The sequence below is a fragment of the Strix aluco genome, chromosome 9 (genome assembly GCF_031877795.1).
Source record: "Strix aluco isolate bStrAlu1 chromosome 9, bStrAlu1.hap1, whole genome shotgun sequence".
NCBI classification, from domain to species: Eukaryota; Metazoa; Chordata; class Aves; order Strigiformes; family Strigidae; genus Strix; species Strix aluco.
In genome coordinates, this window is record NC_133939.1 from 20,394,514 (window position 1) to 20,411,851 (window position 17,338).

The window sequence follows — 17,338 nt, forward strand, 5'->3', positions numbered from 1 at the left end:
ACTGGAGCCTTGATTTCCTTGCATAATTTTCTTTGCAGTCCCCTGAAGTCATAGGGCTGACCCAGGCACTGATGACAGTGTATGGTTTACTGAAGTAAGGCACAGATAGTAGATGGAGCTGAAGAGCCCATCAAGATACAGAAAATCATTTGCATGTACGTGTGTGGTTATTTGCCTTGAGCAGCTAGCAGTAAGCGTGTTCTCATTTTACAGATTCTAAAGATCAAAGATCGGACTTTGTGCTTCCATTTGGAGCAGCAAAACTTCAGACATAATTAGGCAGCAATTCATCTCTGAGTATCTAGCAAAATGTGGGAGTGGACCTGCCATTTGTGTGGGTATCTGGATCTCAGAGGGAGTTTTGCATAAAGGCAGGCAGGGCTGAAGTTCACTGAGGAGTAGGAGAAGAGGATAGCATCCTAGAACCACTGTTGTAGTACAGTCCTCAACATGGTGTAATGTTCTTCAGGACACATCTGGCATCCTAGTAAGATTAGACTGGCTGGGGAAAACAGGCAGGTGGAAGTCAGCGAGGGCATGACAGACACTCATGCTGAGGCATCACTTACCCAAACACACATGGGTGCATTGCCATTTAATTAGTGTTGTAATGCTGATGAGGTTCTGATACTTACTTTCATCAATATGTTGAAGCTGAAAAGGGCATCACCTCACTTTTTGTCTGATTTCTTGTTATAATTGTATAGTAATTATTGTACAATAATGTAATGGCATAATTTCTGGAGGTGTAATGAGGATTCCACATATAAGATCACCTGATTCCACCCTGAAGACCAAGCTGATGAGCTCTTAGCTTTCAGAAGAATGACTATGCGGCATATCCTTGCTGATGATCAGAGTGGTCCACTGTGCTGCCCAGACCTTAGGCCAGTGCCTTTTTAAAGACCGTCATAGACATCCACAATGGGAAGCAAATGATGAGGGAAAAAATGGGATCCTCAAGCTGGGACTTCCCCCCCGTGGCTGCAGTGGCATGTGGCAGCAACTAAGGCTTCTGCCTTACCTTCAGGAGGTTTTTGGCACCTGTTTTTGGTAACACAGCTTGATATCATTAAGTGCAGTGTGTGTAGACTGCCTATGAGGTCGAGTGCAGCTGCAGATGAGGCACATCAGACTATGACTACTACCTGAGAATCCCATTGAAATGCCGAGTCCCAGAGGAGCTGTGATTGCATGCTCTCTGGCGAGAGACTCCCTAATTCTTGTAAATGCGTAGTGTCTACTCCAGGTCATGTGCTGCGTAACTGGAGGAATCATATGTGCTTTCTTAGGCTGTGTCTGTTTTCCTTTTATCCAGTTCCACATCTCAGGGAAACAATTGAGGCTGTAGAAGCTGGATTTAATCATTTAGGGCTGAGTGTCAGGTCATGGGCATCCCAGCTCAGTATCTCTCATCTTCAGCTCATTCATCCTTATGATCTCAGCAAGACCAGTCATCATTGCAGTCTCAACCAGGATAGGCAAGATCCTGAAAACTACTTTAGTGAATTGACAAATATTCAGCACTATTCTGTACAATGATAAGAGACATAATGAACAAATACCTGTTGTGTTAATCCCCAAAAGCAGGGCATTGGTCTGGTATGGTAACCTGCAAAAATGCTCCATAAGAGCCTGTGGAAGAAAAGAGCAAACCAATAGTCTGAAGAAGCATGATTCTCTGAGCAGGGGCCATCCCCTGGAGCATCCTGGAAACACTGGATCTGCATGTATTTGTGTGAGAACTTGAGAGATCTAGAGAGAAAAGACCCTACCATGAACTCTGAGGATGTTGCTGGACCCTGGCAATGCAGCTATGCAAGTAAATGCTCCTGAAAGCCCAACCCACGGAAACTACTGGCAGACGTGGAGATCGCTCAGATAAAACACGAGTGCTATGAAGATTGAGCAGTCCTAGATCAGGAAGAACAGCAGTGCTATCTTTATGGGTGCTGACGTCTGTCAATAATATTAGTCTTAATGGCTTCTGGTATTGTATCTGTCATAACTCAGTTTTTGATAGGTAGCATGAAGAAGTGTGCCCTGCGGGATTCCTGGATTTGTTTAACTATGTGACATGTGCGGAAATGTCCTTCCACAAGAAACGGGATCTAAGCTCAGGCGCTTAAGAGTGTGTAGGCTTCCCACTTCCCCACCCGTAAAACTGTCTGCAGTGAGCAAACACCAAGCATATCAGATTGGTTGGAATCACATCGGCTGGTCTGAAGGCAAACAAGATTGAATAACTTCTGCGTAGTTACGTAAGCGGATGGTGTTGACTATACACAACAGATGAAGTCAGGTTATGTATTAAGGAACATTGACCCAAAGGACCATAATCATCTCGCGAAGCACCAGCCAGAAACTCATGTCTGCTCCACGCCTCCAGCATCTCCCAGACCCTCCCTGCAGGGCTGCTGGGGTCAGGCAGAGTGAGAGCGCGCAGCATACAGAGGTGCAGAGCCTGCTTTGCCGTTAAGAGGGTGTTTTTCCTTGAAAAGCTGTTCTTTTGTGTGTATGAAGGCTGGGGTTTCCCTGATTTTCATGGATTGTTTTTTTCAAAGGTGGACTGGGTAGCAAGCAGATACTTGAACCCTGAGTTTTTTTGGTGTTTCGTACATACAAACGAATCTAGGCATATGTATTATGGTAGCTGTTATAAACTGCTTGATTTGAGATGCTTGAAGTTTAGTCTGAGTAGTGCCTGCTCTGATTCTAGCAGAGCAACTTGAGAAATCATGACCCATTTGTACCTTGCTAGGGAAGCTCAATAAGGTTAGAAACTTTTTTTGGCAAGTATGTGTGAACTGACTTAAATCATCACAAAGTGTTTTAGAAACCTTCCTGCAAACCTTTCTCTTCCCTTTCAAAACAAAGGCCCTACTGACATAAAAACACTGATAAATATAGCAGCTATTATTTACAAGCTATTGTAAAATAATACATTAGTGTGACATCATGAGACTCTGCAGCCAGATCCTCACCCCCTAATACACATATGAGAACAGTTGTTCGTTGCAGATGGGGAGAGTGACTGGTTCCAGATATGATATCACAGCGTGAAATGTACAACATTGTAAATAGGATTTTCATAGGCACAGATAATAGGGCCCATCTGCTTTCTAAGATAAATTTTGGGAGTTCCTTGCTTAAAGGAAAGAGCTGAAGTATTTTAATGCTGCTTGACGTAAGAATTCTAATGCTGATCATAATTAGGTAGTGCGTATAAAATGTAGAGAAACGCGCTGCACTGTAAACATGGTAACACTTTGCTCGTCTGTGTGTTTGCTGGAGCTGGGCATCCATGTGCATGTAACCGCTCTGGCGCCTTCTGGGCCATAGACACAAAACCTGATTTTTCACGCGCATAATTGGCATTTGCACCTGGCTGATTGACAGCTGTCCCAAACTATTCAAGGGGATTCCGCAGAGTAACACAGGATATCCCCTCATCTGCTTTGTGCTGGTGGGTAGATGCTGGTATGGGAATTGTTTGACTTGTTTCAAGCAGAGCAACCATCCCTTTTCATTTTTTCCTTTCTTTCTGTAGCAGCTTCCTTTACTAACAGCATATTGGTTTGGATGGCTGGTTCTGGGAAATAAGGAGAGAAAAAAGACCATTGAGAGTTTTCCATCCTGGGTACCAGTGCTAATAGAGGCTGATGACAGCAAGTTAGCTCTCACTTTGCCTAAGCATAAAGTATCCCCAGGGCTGCTCCCAGTGGGTTGTCTTTGTTTTCGTGCTGTTGTCCTGGGTTGTGCCTGCCATGTGGCTAGTGTGCTTGTTAATACTAGTTACATAAGGCACAAAATAAGACATCGCAGCAAAGTATTCAAATAATTCCTAAAGAATATAGAATATATGGTGCTGGTATTTCCAAACTTAAGCAAATAAAAACAATGGAAAACCTTCATAAATCTGCAAATTCTTCTTCAAGGCAGCAAAACTTTCACATGTAATCGGCTTTATTTTCCTATTGTCTGAGTGTTTCCCAGAATACATAAAAAAATTATATGCTGCAGTAAATTTTTAAGGAAGCAATTCCTGTGAGAGGTTCCTATGATTGCTTAACACAGAAGTGCAAACAGATGGAATCTGTTCGTATAACAAATTGGCCAACGTTATTTCAATACACAAGTGGAGAAAATTTTAAAGTTTCAGCCCAAAGCAGAAGCCTGTCTGAAGACAGATACCTAGTTGTATTTCCATAAGAATCAAATGCTGTCAGTTTTAACTGCAGTCACCCAAATCACAATTCCCAGGACCCTCTTGGGATAGGAACGTCCCTGTTGCCTAGCCTGTAAGTTCTTGGTTGGCTCTCCCTTTCTCTTGGATGGACCTGGGCGCAAGCAGCAAGACTGGTTGGTTTACTTTCGAGGGGTGATATGAATTTGTTGCAGGTGACTTGAGCTTTGAGATGGCAGATAACAAAGCAGAAATAGATAGACCATGGAGTTTCAAACGTTTTTAAGATAGTTTGACTTTAAACATGTTAAACAGAATTTAATCCTGTAGACTTTAAATGTTTGTTTTTGGAAAATCCTTCTGATTCTTCTTTGGAAATGTTCTTTATCACAGCATTACTGCTACTGTCTGTTTGCAGGAACAGCCTAAGCAGCCAGAGCCCTATAAGGCTGATACCTGCTGCCATGCAAGCTCAGCAGGTCAGCTTTTCCTCTTTCCTCCTGCCCTCCAAAATAAGCAAACCCAACATTCTGCCTTTCCAAAACAGAGCAAAACAAATTGTTTCTCTTGTCTGTCTGTTGACGAAGTTGGTGGATGCTCAGCAGAAAATGTGTGAAGGGAACAGGAGGGCTTGGATCCTCAGTTCACCCAGTAGCAGCAACAACTAATGATTCAACACCTCTTCGATGACAGACTGCAGTAGATCAGTTTAAGCCTATCATGAAACTGCCTTTTGGCTTGAAATTGCTCAGATGCTAAGTTGTCAGGACTTGAAATGTATAATGGAAATTTAGATGTATCTCTCATGTTTCACAGTAGATATATTACCCACAGCTCTCTAATTTAACTGATGTTATATAAAATTAATAAGATTCAGGCATAATCTTTCTCCTTCTCTTTTTTTAAGGGACCCTTGAGAATAAATCCTAAGAAGTACCATGAAGCCTTCATTCCATCTCCAGTAAGTGTAATTTTATAATGCTTTAAGTTCATAAGTAAAGGTGAATTTAGATAGGAGTTATGCTGTGCATGAAAGGTCACTCTGAGGTGAATGAGTTGGAATAAATGAACATGATCTGGATTTTCTTTTAAATCAAATATTCCCAAACAAATCCTGCATTTTCATACCTCAAAGAACTACTTACTTAGCTTGTGCTGAAATTGGGGATACTACTGGGTCCCACGGAGGCCAGCTGAAGTCAGGTTTGAGGACCACCAGATAGCGTAATTGGAAACCCTTGGTTTATGGCTGCAGAGGTTTTATAGATTTTCCACTGATTTAAGTTAATCTTCCCTAAACAAATATGCTCCCATTTTCAATCTGCTGCATGAGCTAATTTGAAAAGCCATTCCAGAAATAATATGCGTGATTCCTTTTCATGTGCCCGCTTTTGCGCGAACTGTATCTTGGTTGGCTTGGGATGTGCTTCTGTCACATGGGACTGGCTTGTGCCTCTTCTCTCTTCCCTTATTTTGACAGAAAAGAAGGGCTCTTGCAATTTCAGCGACTTCCAGTAGGGAAGGTGACCTCACAGCTGGCATAGCCAAGGCTTTTTATCTGGAACTGACTTGGTCAAAATGTTACTGTCAGTGAGAATTTCATATTGAAATGTTTTGTTGGTGTGGGGGAGAGAAGGCAGAGCCTGTCCTGAGACAGTGAAACACTAACTGTTGTCCCTGCTACTGACAGCGCTATTGTTTTGGGGCTTGGATTGAAAGCCTTGAAGTTCGTGGCATTGTCAATTCATGTTGTTGATTTGGAATAATGTTTTGGAGTCTGCTTTGTTAGAGGAGGCTGGCGTTACAGGGGTGAAGAAGGTCAGAGGTGCACAAATTAGATTAAGATTAACTAGAGGAAGAAGTGCAGAGCAGCTGTCTGGTACATCAGTAGAGCAAGCACTGTGTGAAAGGAACTGTGATCCTTCTTTTACCAGGTGTCCTTGTAGGTGTGGTAGGTGTAAGCTATTAAACATATTCTCTGAAATTACAAAATGCAAGGTTAAATGAGAAATCCAACTACTCACATGAGGTTAATTTTATGTGAAGCTTTACCCCTAATCACCCCTAGTGCCCAGCTTTTGTGATTGCTCGGGGTTCTGCATGGAGGAATACATACATTAAGGAGGGCTAGCTGAGGTTGTTATCTCAGCTATCTTTCTACTTTTCTGCCCTTTGTGGAGCTGAATACCAGAACTAACCTTGTCCCTGATAACAAGCAGAATCAAGACCTGGATGAAGAAGACTCTTGACTGGTGTGGACATAGTCCTTAAGACAGGTGCTTTAGGAAGCTTATCCTCCGCATAACATTATTTGCCATAATGGAGGGTTTGCAGCCTTCATGTTCTGCAGGACTTGCCGTCGTTACCAGATGCTGCAAGACCTGCAGCCGTGAAAAATCACCCTTTCTTTCCTGCTGTTGACTAGGGCACTGTACTCCTTTCTCCTCAGCTCTGACTTGGCTATGGCTTCATGGAGTTCAAATGCAACAGCTGTTCACCTTCTAACACCACGAGTCCCAGGGTTTTTCTTGCTGCAGATGTGCTCTGTCTGCTTGTCTCATTGTTGCATGAAGACTTGAGGGGAAGGCCCGGGATCTTTCTATTGAAAGCTACCCAGAGAACTGACCTGAGCATTTAAATCTCTGCTTCGCATCTCGTGTCTTCCCTGCACACAGTAGTGAGGTTTGAAACAATGGCATTGTCAATGTGAAGGATGATACTGCTGAGCGTGAGTGATGGAGTGTCTGTGGCTGTGCTGTGCTTGTGGCAGACACTTCCAGAGCAGATGAAAGCACTGCAGATCTCCCTCTTGTCAGAGGGGGATAGAGAGCACTGCCAGTGTTACTCACAGGTGGCCATGAAGCAGTAAAAGCCCTGTGCTCCCTGGAGAGGGCTGCAGAAGTCTTGAAGCTGTTGTGGCTAACACAGTATATGCACCCTGGGGACAGCTGAGACTTTGCAAGTGATTGTGTTCTGTTGTGATTTGGTGCCATTGTAATTGCATTAGTAATCTGAAGTGCCAGCTGTGCAGAGTAGGGGATGCTGAAGGAAAAAGTGGGATGAACAAGTGTTCTTGGAAGTACATAAGTTCGCATGAGCCTGGAGCTCAAGATACAGCAATGTTTCTTTTTGGAGACAAAACCAAAACTCCCAACAATTTCCTAATTACAGCTTTGTTGCAGGCATTGAAATTAACGGCTGTAAAATAGGTGTGCATCCACATGTATAAGTGTGTGTTTAGATATAGGGGTGTATTGTTTGGGATGAGAGTGACTGGCTGCAATTCAAGACAAGACTCTTGCAGAGTGTGGAGATGCAGCTTTAACTAGATGGTGTGACACAGGCACCTTTACAGGGGGTGGGAGAAAGGATCTGCCTTGTGTTTTCTTGGAGAGGAGAGAAGGAAAAAAGCGTAGAACAAGCAAATTATCATAAATGCCAACCTGTGTCCTGCGGTGCAGAGCAGCTACCGGTACAGACAAAAAAAGCAGGCATTTTCTTTAAAAAGTGGCTTTGAACTTTTCTTTTTATGTATGTAGTGGATTTAGGTAAAGAGCTGGGGCAGAAGGGAGAGTGTGGGGAGAAATGAGGAATAAGACCATGTGTAAAAAATCTGGCTTTTTGAAAAGAACAGTTTCCAATTTGAATTATGTTGGTCCAAGAGGCTTTGCAATTTTTCTGCATCTTGTCATGGGAGGCAGCTTTCACACAGCTGTTGAGCTGCTGCTGCTTTTCTTTCTAAGAGTAATTTGGTCTCTTGGAGGACAGCCTTAGTTTCACATCATGGCAGGGTTCTGCCGTTTTATTGTTTTGGTATCTAAGCAGAGTAAGATATTTATGTGATATTAGGGCTTCATGTTTTCAGGTTATAAAAGAAGTTTTTCTTGGAGACTGAGCACACTGGTAGTTCTGATTGGATTTACTCAAGCATATGAGACTCAGGAGTGTGTATCTGAGAAGCGACTAAAGTTGTGATTACGATTTTAATTCTTGTGAGGCTGTTTTTTTCATTGAATGATAATGAAGTACTAATCTACAGAAACTCATCCTCTTTCTTTGTACCTCAAAACTATACAAAGTTAGCTCTCTAGAAAAACTATGTTGGCTGCTCATGTTCATATGAAATGCTCACATTGACATGTTTGTGGTACTGTAAACAGACACATGGAATCTTTCATATACTGAATTATAGGGAAACAAATGAAAGCAGCAAGAGCACTGTCAATAATTAGCCAAAAAATGGACAAAACTGGCAGTTCTTTAAAAACGAAAACTTTTGTGTTGGCATCTTCAGGAAACTTCATCTTTATTCACCCCATGAAGAAAATCTAAACTAAATCTAGATTAGCTGAATGCCAAACATGTCTGGGATGGATAATCCTAGTGTGTACAGTTAGTAGAGGCTCTTGTGCAAGGATGTTAACCCAGAGCATTGAGAGAAGGTGTCCTAGCGTGTCTGTTACAGTAAAAGATCTTCTGACTTGCAGTTGGCATCTGTAGCCATCACTTTTTGGAATCTCTTCTAGCATTAGTTGTGCCAAATGCAGAATATATGGTGTTAACTCATTTGAAAAAAAAGAGATTGCATCCCCAGCCACTCTTCAGGCAACCTTCACGGACTGACCTGCTGATCCCGGAGCTGCGTGTCCCTGCTTTCCCATCTCACCAGGAGAGCAGCATCCAGCTCTGCACGGGGCACTTCGCAGAGACTGTCTTGTAAACATGTTCTGAACAATAGCTTTGAGTGCCTGAGTTGAGAACTGAATGTGTGAAGAGCTGTGACTGCAGAAAACTCTCTACCCATTCCCAAGAGTAACTGTAGAGGAACTGAGCAGAGCTTGCAGACAATACATCTTGAGGGCTTGGCTCTGTCTTGAATAAATAGTGTGGAACTACTGTGCTGGCACATACATACAAAGGAGTTTATTTGCTGAAAGATACTGCATGTTGAAGGGCATATGGTGAATCTGTTTCATTTTTGTGCACAACTGCAGGATGTTTGTCTCACCAGGGTGTGTGTCTTTTTTGTTGACAGTGTTTTAAACCTCATAACAACTGTAATTTAATATGTTTGGGTCTGGCATTTATTTTTCTTCCTCTTTGACTAGGATGGGACTCGTGATATCTTTATTGATGGAGTGGTTGCTCGCAACAGAGCCCTGAATGGTGACATCGTGGTAGTGAAACTGCTTCCCAAGGAGCAATGGAAGGTCAGTTCTGTATATTTTTCTGTGATTTGACAGAAGAGCTTATTACTGTTTTCTTCGCTAAACTTAGGGCCTGAGACAGAGAATAGAGAATTTCCTACAAATCAGATTAGCTAAATTACCGTTTATGCTGCTGTAGATTAAAACGCTTTATCCATTACAACATTTGGAAGAAGTGATGCCTAAAGTGTTGAAACCTCACTCTTTACATGGAATGGCCTTCCCTATCACTGTATGGAGAAGTCTGACAACAAGGCTGGTTCGAAGTGTGGTTGTCAGAGGTGATTTTTGATATCTGTCATATAGCTGTCTTCATGCTGTGGTATTGGATAGCTCTATGTAGGTGTTTGCAATTGCTCATGCGTTTGACAAGTGCTGTTGACAAAGCTTTAGTAATGATTAACTCTCGCTAATTTGTGGGTCCTCAGTCCGTGGAAAATTTATCTTGTCACAGCTCCAGATTTTGTGGTAATACCGTTCTTTACATGAATGAAGACTGTGTGAAATTATTGGAGCAATGCAAATGTGGGACAATCCATTTTTCATTTTCATGTCTGAGAATTCCACTAAGATCACTCTTTCTGGGTGTTTTTTCTTTTACTGATCAAACTCAAAGTCCTTTCAAACATCTGGATAATTTTATCTTGTTTGCAGGTTTATCTTTTAACACTGCTATGCAATGAAAGTTCTTACTCCTTTTCTCTAGCTGCTGGTCGATGTAAGCTACAGTTAGCAATTTTAGCATGACAGAACTGCCACAAATTGTTTTCCAAACATGGTTTTTGAACTCTTCTTGAGAATTTAAAAACTATTGTATATCTTTTGGAGAAAAGTAATAATGAGGGTGATTCCAGCAAGGTGGGGACTGGTCTTGAATTACTTTGGCCTGGTGCTTTTTACTCACTCTAGCTACCTTCTCTGCCTGTCTTTGTTTGAAGTTATGTGTTTTTAGGCTTGCAGATGCAAGGTCTTTAGTGTGGTCATTTGCTGAACCTTCTATTCTCTGTTTAAATCTAATAGCAATGCATAAAATAAGTAAACAACATAAGTATTTATTGACACAGGTAAATGCAAAACTACCTTATGCAAAAGGCAATCATAAGTGGAATCTAATGTATTGCAGGTATATCCATATACGAGTATAGGAAAGAGGTCTGCTGCTATCTACGTAACCTCTGAGAACCAATTTTGAGGGTCAAAGCAAAATTTCTTTGATAGCTGTTCAAGAGTCCAAATCAGAGTTCACTAAAGCTGTGGTGATTACTATGTGTTTGGATCACCAAATCCATATACATAATCTTTTGCATTAGACTATATCATATAGTTGGAAAAATGGAATAGCTTGGGTGCTTAGATCCGTTGCCAGGACCTGCCAGCACAAGGGCTTCTTTGTAGGCTTGATAGAGGTTGCCTGAGCTGGAAGCTTTGTCTGCGGTTTTCCATTTATATCTATCTGGCTCTAAGCAAAGATAACGCCTCTCTCTCTCTCTTATATCCTCATACCTTCATATGTTCAACAGTAATGTTCTTTTATGAATACAAGAGAAAGGGTTCAGTTTCTCCCTGTCCTGGGCAAATGCTAGAAAATATAGAACTGCTGGAGAAGTGGTGTCTGACTGCAAGGAGGCAATTCAGAAGACTTCAGTGTTTTGTAGTATGATTGTGATTCTTCCGTGGTGAATTTAACCTTGCCAAATGAAGTAGCTGGAACATGCCAGTCATGTTTTTCAGCCACACAGGTGCTGCCCTATGTAGTCTCATTTTTTTGTTTCTTGCCATCAGCAACTTAATCAGTGATGACATCCCTTTTCCCCTGCTCCCTGAATCTCTTGCTATGCGCTCGTGTTTGTATTAGTTCTTTGGGAAAGGTGCCACTAAGTTGCACTGAAAGATACTGCATTCTGCCAAGTAATTCATACTGATTAATGATAAACTGTCGCAACCTATTTTAGGTTTTTCCATTTGTTTAGTCTCATGCTGCTGCAAAGCTGCCACATAGGTGTCTTGAGGGTTTTCTCCTTCCCGTTGGGTCTTTGGAACAAGCTGAACAGCTTCAATTATTTCATTGAAAAATGTAAATCAGATGTATGGTATAACTGATGCTCTCAGAGGAGATTTTACAGGCTCTGTACATATTGGTTTGTTAGGACTGAGATGTGCGTGCTGATCATTTTTATGGTTCACTATTCCCAGCCCATTAGTCTGTGCTCCAGCGAGGACTGAGCTGGGTTTTTTGCTAGTAAACCAGTGTCTTGCACAAGACAAGGTTGCTGTTACAGCAATGTGATAGGTCTGTGCCTTCTTATTTTCAAGCACCCTGGATGGCCTCTGGATGCTCTGAGGGAAGATGTGCCTGTTGCTAGTGCAGGTGGTTGCTGCCATGCAAAGTCACAGTGTAATGCTCATCCCAGTAATGGCAGGAGTTGACTTAGCTGGAGCCTTGGTTCAGTTTATGTGTGTAAATGGGAGGAATGGGGAAAACCTGTAACTGGTAAAACTATGAATTTTGAATAGGGAAATCTGTGTGTTTGCTTGAAGAGTTGAGAAAGTTAGGAGCTGCCCTGTACCCAGTGAGTCAGTCTTTGCCTGTGACAGAAAAACACCAGCTGGAGAGCAGTTACTCCAGGGATATATTGTGTTTTGCTGAGCCTGTAACGGTGATGCCTTACACACAGACATAAATGCCACAGTGAAATGTAAGGGGATGGTGAAATACTCTACATGTGTGGTTATACTTTAAGTAATACCTTCTTGAGAGGGACAGCAATATTTTCTTCCTCCAGCCCTCCACTTCCTGGCTCAGCGGTGGGAAATTTATCAGGCTTGAATTTCTCAACATCATGTCCTTCCCAGCATGTACATCAAGTGCTTGGATGAGCTACCATGGTCCTCCCTGTGCTTATTCTGCCTGGTCTTAAAGCTCTGTTTGTTCATACATCCTCTGGGACAGCTGCTTGCTGTTCAGCGATGATCAGTTTGTCAGTTCATATTTTTGTGCTTACTATTAGTTCTGATCAAGGGCCAACAATTTCAGTGTGGCATCACTGGCTTGAGGGAGAGACATTTTGTCCCCAAAATTTGTTGTCTTGTGCTCCTGAAGAAGGTGGCCATCGGCTTCCTGCCAGGGGCATGTGCTGCAGTGACCACATTTGAAGGCTGTATTTCAGAAGTTCCCTTCTGTCCTCTTGTGTTACATCTTGGGAATATTGAGGTGCTATGGTAACTTTCAAATATTTAGCTTTTGCAAAGTAAGGTATTTGACTTAGACTGTTTTTCCAGGTACTTAACCTACTCTTGGTGAATGAAGTCAGAGTATCATTGCAGTTAGCTAGACTGTCCCCTTCTTACCTCAAGCTGTAGGGCTTCCCCAAATCTGTGCCTTCATCTTCTGGAAGAACGTCATGATAAAAAATAGCCAGTGACAGAGGATTTATCTCAGTCCTTGTCAGTTATTCTGATGAAGAAGAAAAACGGTGCTTTATTTCTTGACTGATTTTCACTACTTTAACTTCCACCCATGGGTTCTTATTATATTTTATGGAGTTGTGCTTACATCAATTTCAGGAGCTTCAGTTATACAGTGGCATAATTACTGGAAGGCAAAAAAAGGTTGATATGATGATTATAGCAATATTTCTCAGGCTCATCAAGGAGAGAAGCAGCATGTCAGTATAAAGGATAAACCTAACCCATCTTTCCTCACAACCTCTTTTTTCTCTTTTACTGTCTGCTTAATTGCCAGACAGAATTTGTTTAATTTCAGATATCTGTTTTGGTTTTTCTTGTAAGATATAATTTCTTTGGTGGAAGGAAATAGCATAAGTAGTCATTTGATATCACTTGGGGCTTGGATTCCTGGCCCAATCTCTGGTGCTTTTAGAGTAGTAGTTTATAATGTGGAATGTTTTTCATGACAACCGTCTCACGCATTGCATGCTATGGCTGAAATTTTAGAGTCTTAGTCTGAAAATAGTACCCAGACGAGGACTTTTTGCTGCTCAGAACGGCCTGAAAGGAATTTTGGGGTCCAACCCCCTGTTGTTTGCTACAGCATGCAGGACAGATCTCTGGTTCTGCAGCCTGCTTTCAGCAGTGGTATATTAAAACAATTATATATGTACATAAAATAATGTACATAAAATAATGACAGATTGATCTGCCAGTTGCTCAGAGATCAGTGCTTGCAAGTTCTATCTTTTGTTGTTGTTTCATGAATCATTTCCTGTTCACGTTAAAGTGCTCCTTTGCACTATTTTCAGCTGATTCTTTTGATCTTGTCAGAAGGTCTCTGAGGCCAAGGATGTAGAACTGTTCATTTACGTACAGTGTGTCTTGCTGGATAATAGGATAATGGATCCAGTATTTTAGTCATGAAGTGTCTGAAAATGATAGAAATAGTAGTTCTTTATAGCTCACGAAAGCACATGTTCTGTTCAACACTGAGGTGTCAAATGCAATACAGTGCAGCAAGAGATCTTAGAGCTGCCTCTTCTAGAGCCATACATCAGAGATAAATATTTAAACACTTTCTGTACAGAAGACATAAACTACAATTCACTTTTCCCAGCTGTGACTGTTGTTGGCATAATTACGAACAAACACAGAGAAGGAACAATTTGATTCAAGCAGACATCACAAATATCACCATTTATAGTTTGAACAGAACTATGTATCCTGGCAAGTCACTGCCTCCAACTGTTGGTGAAAACCTATGAACCATTAGTTGTCCAGAGGGGATGCTAGCTTTGGATTTGCCCTGTTGAATAATGATTAATTTCAACCAAATTCTTCTGAGAGTCAGTTTCTTCTCAAAATCTCCCAGCTAATTTAAGGATAACAGTAACTCAGGAGGAGATAGGGTTCTTAGAGGGTTATCACAGCAATACTGTTTGAGTCTAACAATCAAGAATGTTGTTTGGAAACATTACATTCATAATAATAAAAAAAAAGTTCTGGAGAAGCCATTATTGAAATAGTAAGTGTTCTGGCACGCTAGAAACATTCAAGTGTAATTCATGATATCCAGGAGTAAAGTGGGAAGCCTAAGAAGCCAGCTAGGAAGATGTCCAGAAAAGCAGAGCCCTAGCAAATCTGAAAGGTTGATGGATGCTGTAGGGAGGAAGGGTAGTTGTTTTTTTTAATTTGTTTTGCTGTAGACTTTACAGTGAGGGCTGTAAGTTGATGGTCGCACGCATGTGTCTGCACTCCCCACCCGATCTCGGAAAATCCCCAAACCACAAATTGGTGGAATCTGGGGAAGCTTCATTACATGCTTACTTTCTGATTGTGCTATTCTCTGGATGGCCACACGTTGTTCCACACTGCTGGCCCTGATGGACCTTCGCTGTGAGCTGGCATGGCTCTTCCCAGGCTTTGCTTAGCTCCAAACTATCAATATTTTTGATAGCAAAAAAGCTGAGAAAATAGGAAGTGGTGTTCACTAAGACATATGTGGCATTAAATTTGCTCTTCTTGCAGATGTTGTTTTCACGTTTTGTTAATCAAACATCACTTGAAGTGAATCAACCAACGTCTTAACACAGTGAGGTTTAATAGCAAGACCTGGCATGCTTTTTATGGTATATAATGATAAAATGACTATAATGATCTGTGTTATGTGAGATTGCTGTGACCCAGTGCTGTTTCATCCCTTGCCTCCTCCGGATGTGTAAAACAAGGAAGTGCAAATACCAGCTTTTTAGATGTTGAAAGCAACCTTACCTTCCTGAGAAGGACCTTTCCTGTCAATACCTGCCTCAGTCTCTCTGATCGGAAAACCAAACCCAGGATCCCAAATAATAAAATCACAAGAAAGGTACAGAGTTTTTGAACAATCTAATGTCCTTTTTATTCTTCCTCCTTCTGTGCTGGGTAAGAGTGATATTGAAAGACAAATTGTTTAGTTAGGTAGGAAGGCAAACTTCTTTTTATTGACTGCCTGCATCCTGTCCTCCCAGTGCAGAGTTACACTGCAGATGTGGTTTGGCTGCACAGATGCAGAATAAGATAAAAACGTTACCCTTAGGTGAACAGTCAAGCGTTAAATAATCATTCATCTCACACGTGATCAGTTGTTATATCCCCAGTAGAGAAATGGCAGATAAGCCCCGTATTATGGGGGTGACTTCAGGCTGTGTGAGATACCACTAAATTTCAGTGCATACTCCTGGAAGAGCTACATCTTGAATGGAAGGAGGTGGTCGTGGGGGCATCTGATCTTACTTTAGAATAGGAGTCAAGCCAACATCTAATACCTGATCTCTGTTCCTGCTCATTTCTTTTTCTTGGTCACATGAATATAATCTAGTACAGCAAATTGTTTCCTTTAACAACTAACTTTTCTTCAAGTGATTGTTTTAAACTCTATTATTCCAAGTCTTCTGTAAATATGCACACATCACAGTAGATTATTCTTAATCCAGTCTCTTATATAACCACTATCATTTTGGACTTTTCTTAGTCTTTGGTTCCTGTGGAATTAGTATTTCTTAGAACTGTTTGCTTTTTGCCGGTTTGGAGACTTACTTGATGATATCACATGAGTATTTGGAGCCCGCACCTTATAAGAGAGAGTCAGGATACCTGTTGTTGTGATGGGATTGGTTTTTGGAATGTCACACACATTAAATTCACTTAACTTTTTATAAATGCTTTCTTGAAAGACTGTCCAGATTTTCAGTAGTCTGGGTTTTTTTCAGCTCCACATAATTAGAAATAAGCTTAAATAAAGTGTACTGATGATAAAAGTCCCATCTGGCCTAATATTTGTACAATGAATGTTATATTATGGTTTTTTCTGAGGAGATTGTACCCCTAACTTAGCTTGATAGCTGAAGAAATGAAGAGCTACTACGACATTAAAAAGCTGTAAATCTTTAAAGTTCCTAGGTGAGGTGGTTTTGGATCATGTCCTAAGTTCTGAAGAAAAGGAAAAGTGCTACGTATCTATTTGCATGCTTGTTCTCGTTATCGGCTGGCAGAGAAACAATTGGCTGCAGTATTTACATGTGGTCAAAGCTACTAAGGTTTGCTCATTAACTCTTTTCCTTTATTTCCTTAACTCATGTTTATTTTTCTTAAAGCCATAAATCAGAGGGACAAGGAATCTAAAATAGAGGTGATATGTAAATGAAGAATTACAGCAGCTGGAGGAGTGACAGGGATTTTTCTACAACAGGTTCTTTGGGGCAAGACCTCATTTAAAACCACGTGGTTCTTGGAGATATGGAAGGTATTTGTCATCAAGAATGGGATGCCTTAAATTTGTTGTTGACATAAGGTAATTTGTAACTATCTAAGATAAAGTTGTCTGAAGTCTAATTGTTAGGTTTTGAATCAGTGTGCCGCCAGCTTCAAAGGGCCAGGGTGTTGTGCCTTATCCCAAACACTGTTCCTGTGTCTTCCTCCAGGTGAGGCAAAGTGTAGCCAGGTTGAGGAGATCTTCCTGGCCTACCACTCCCTCCTGTCATAGCTTTTTGGCATTATTTGCTGTGAGGGGATTCCCTTCTCTTCAAATTTCTGAAGCTAATGTCCTAACTGCTAGGTACATTGCAAGAACTGGGAATGAGTCTATTCTTGGTGCACTAACACACAGTGGAAGGTGGCCAGTGGTTTATATGTATCAATAACAGTTTTCTTAACACTGCTAACATAAGAAGTCTTACCTGCTTGCTACTTGGTATTATCCTTCACCCAATCAACATACAAATCAATGCTGTGGAACTTGTAACTGTGGCAACATCTCTTTCTACAACATCTTGAAGAATTGCAAGTGATGCTTTCAATCAAGTTTCTTATTTAAGAGGTGCCATTCAAAACACTGAAGGATAAATTAAAATTCCTCCTGATTATCTTTTCCCACAAATTCCTCACTGCTTCAGTAGTTGCATACTTGACATCATTTCTCAGCATGCGCTCACCGATAAGACAACTGGTGTGAGTTTTT

At 41.3% G+C, this 17,338-nt stretch overlaps 1 protein-coding gene across 3 annotated transcripts in view; it reads left to right on the top strand.

Annotated features, from left to right (window-relative positions):
- The window catches only part of DIS3L2 (DIS3 like 3'-5' exoribonuclease 2), a 193,088-nt gene that overhangs the window by 20,192 nt on the left and 155,558 nt on the right, over positions 1-17,338 (top strand). For all 3 annotated transcript variants that reach the window (XM_074834087.1, XM_074834088.1, XM_074834089.1), the window contains 2 exons: positions 5,094-5,147; positions 9,295-9,396. In XM_074834087.1, coding sequence (XP_074690188.1) covers positions 5,094-5,147; positions 9,295-9,396 — 156 coding nt within the window. The remainder of the gene's footprint in view (positions 1-5,093; positions 5,148-9,294; positions 9,397-17,338) is intronic.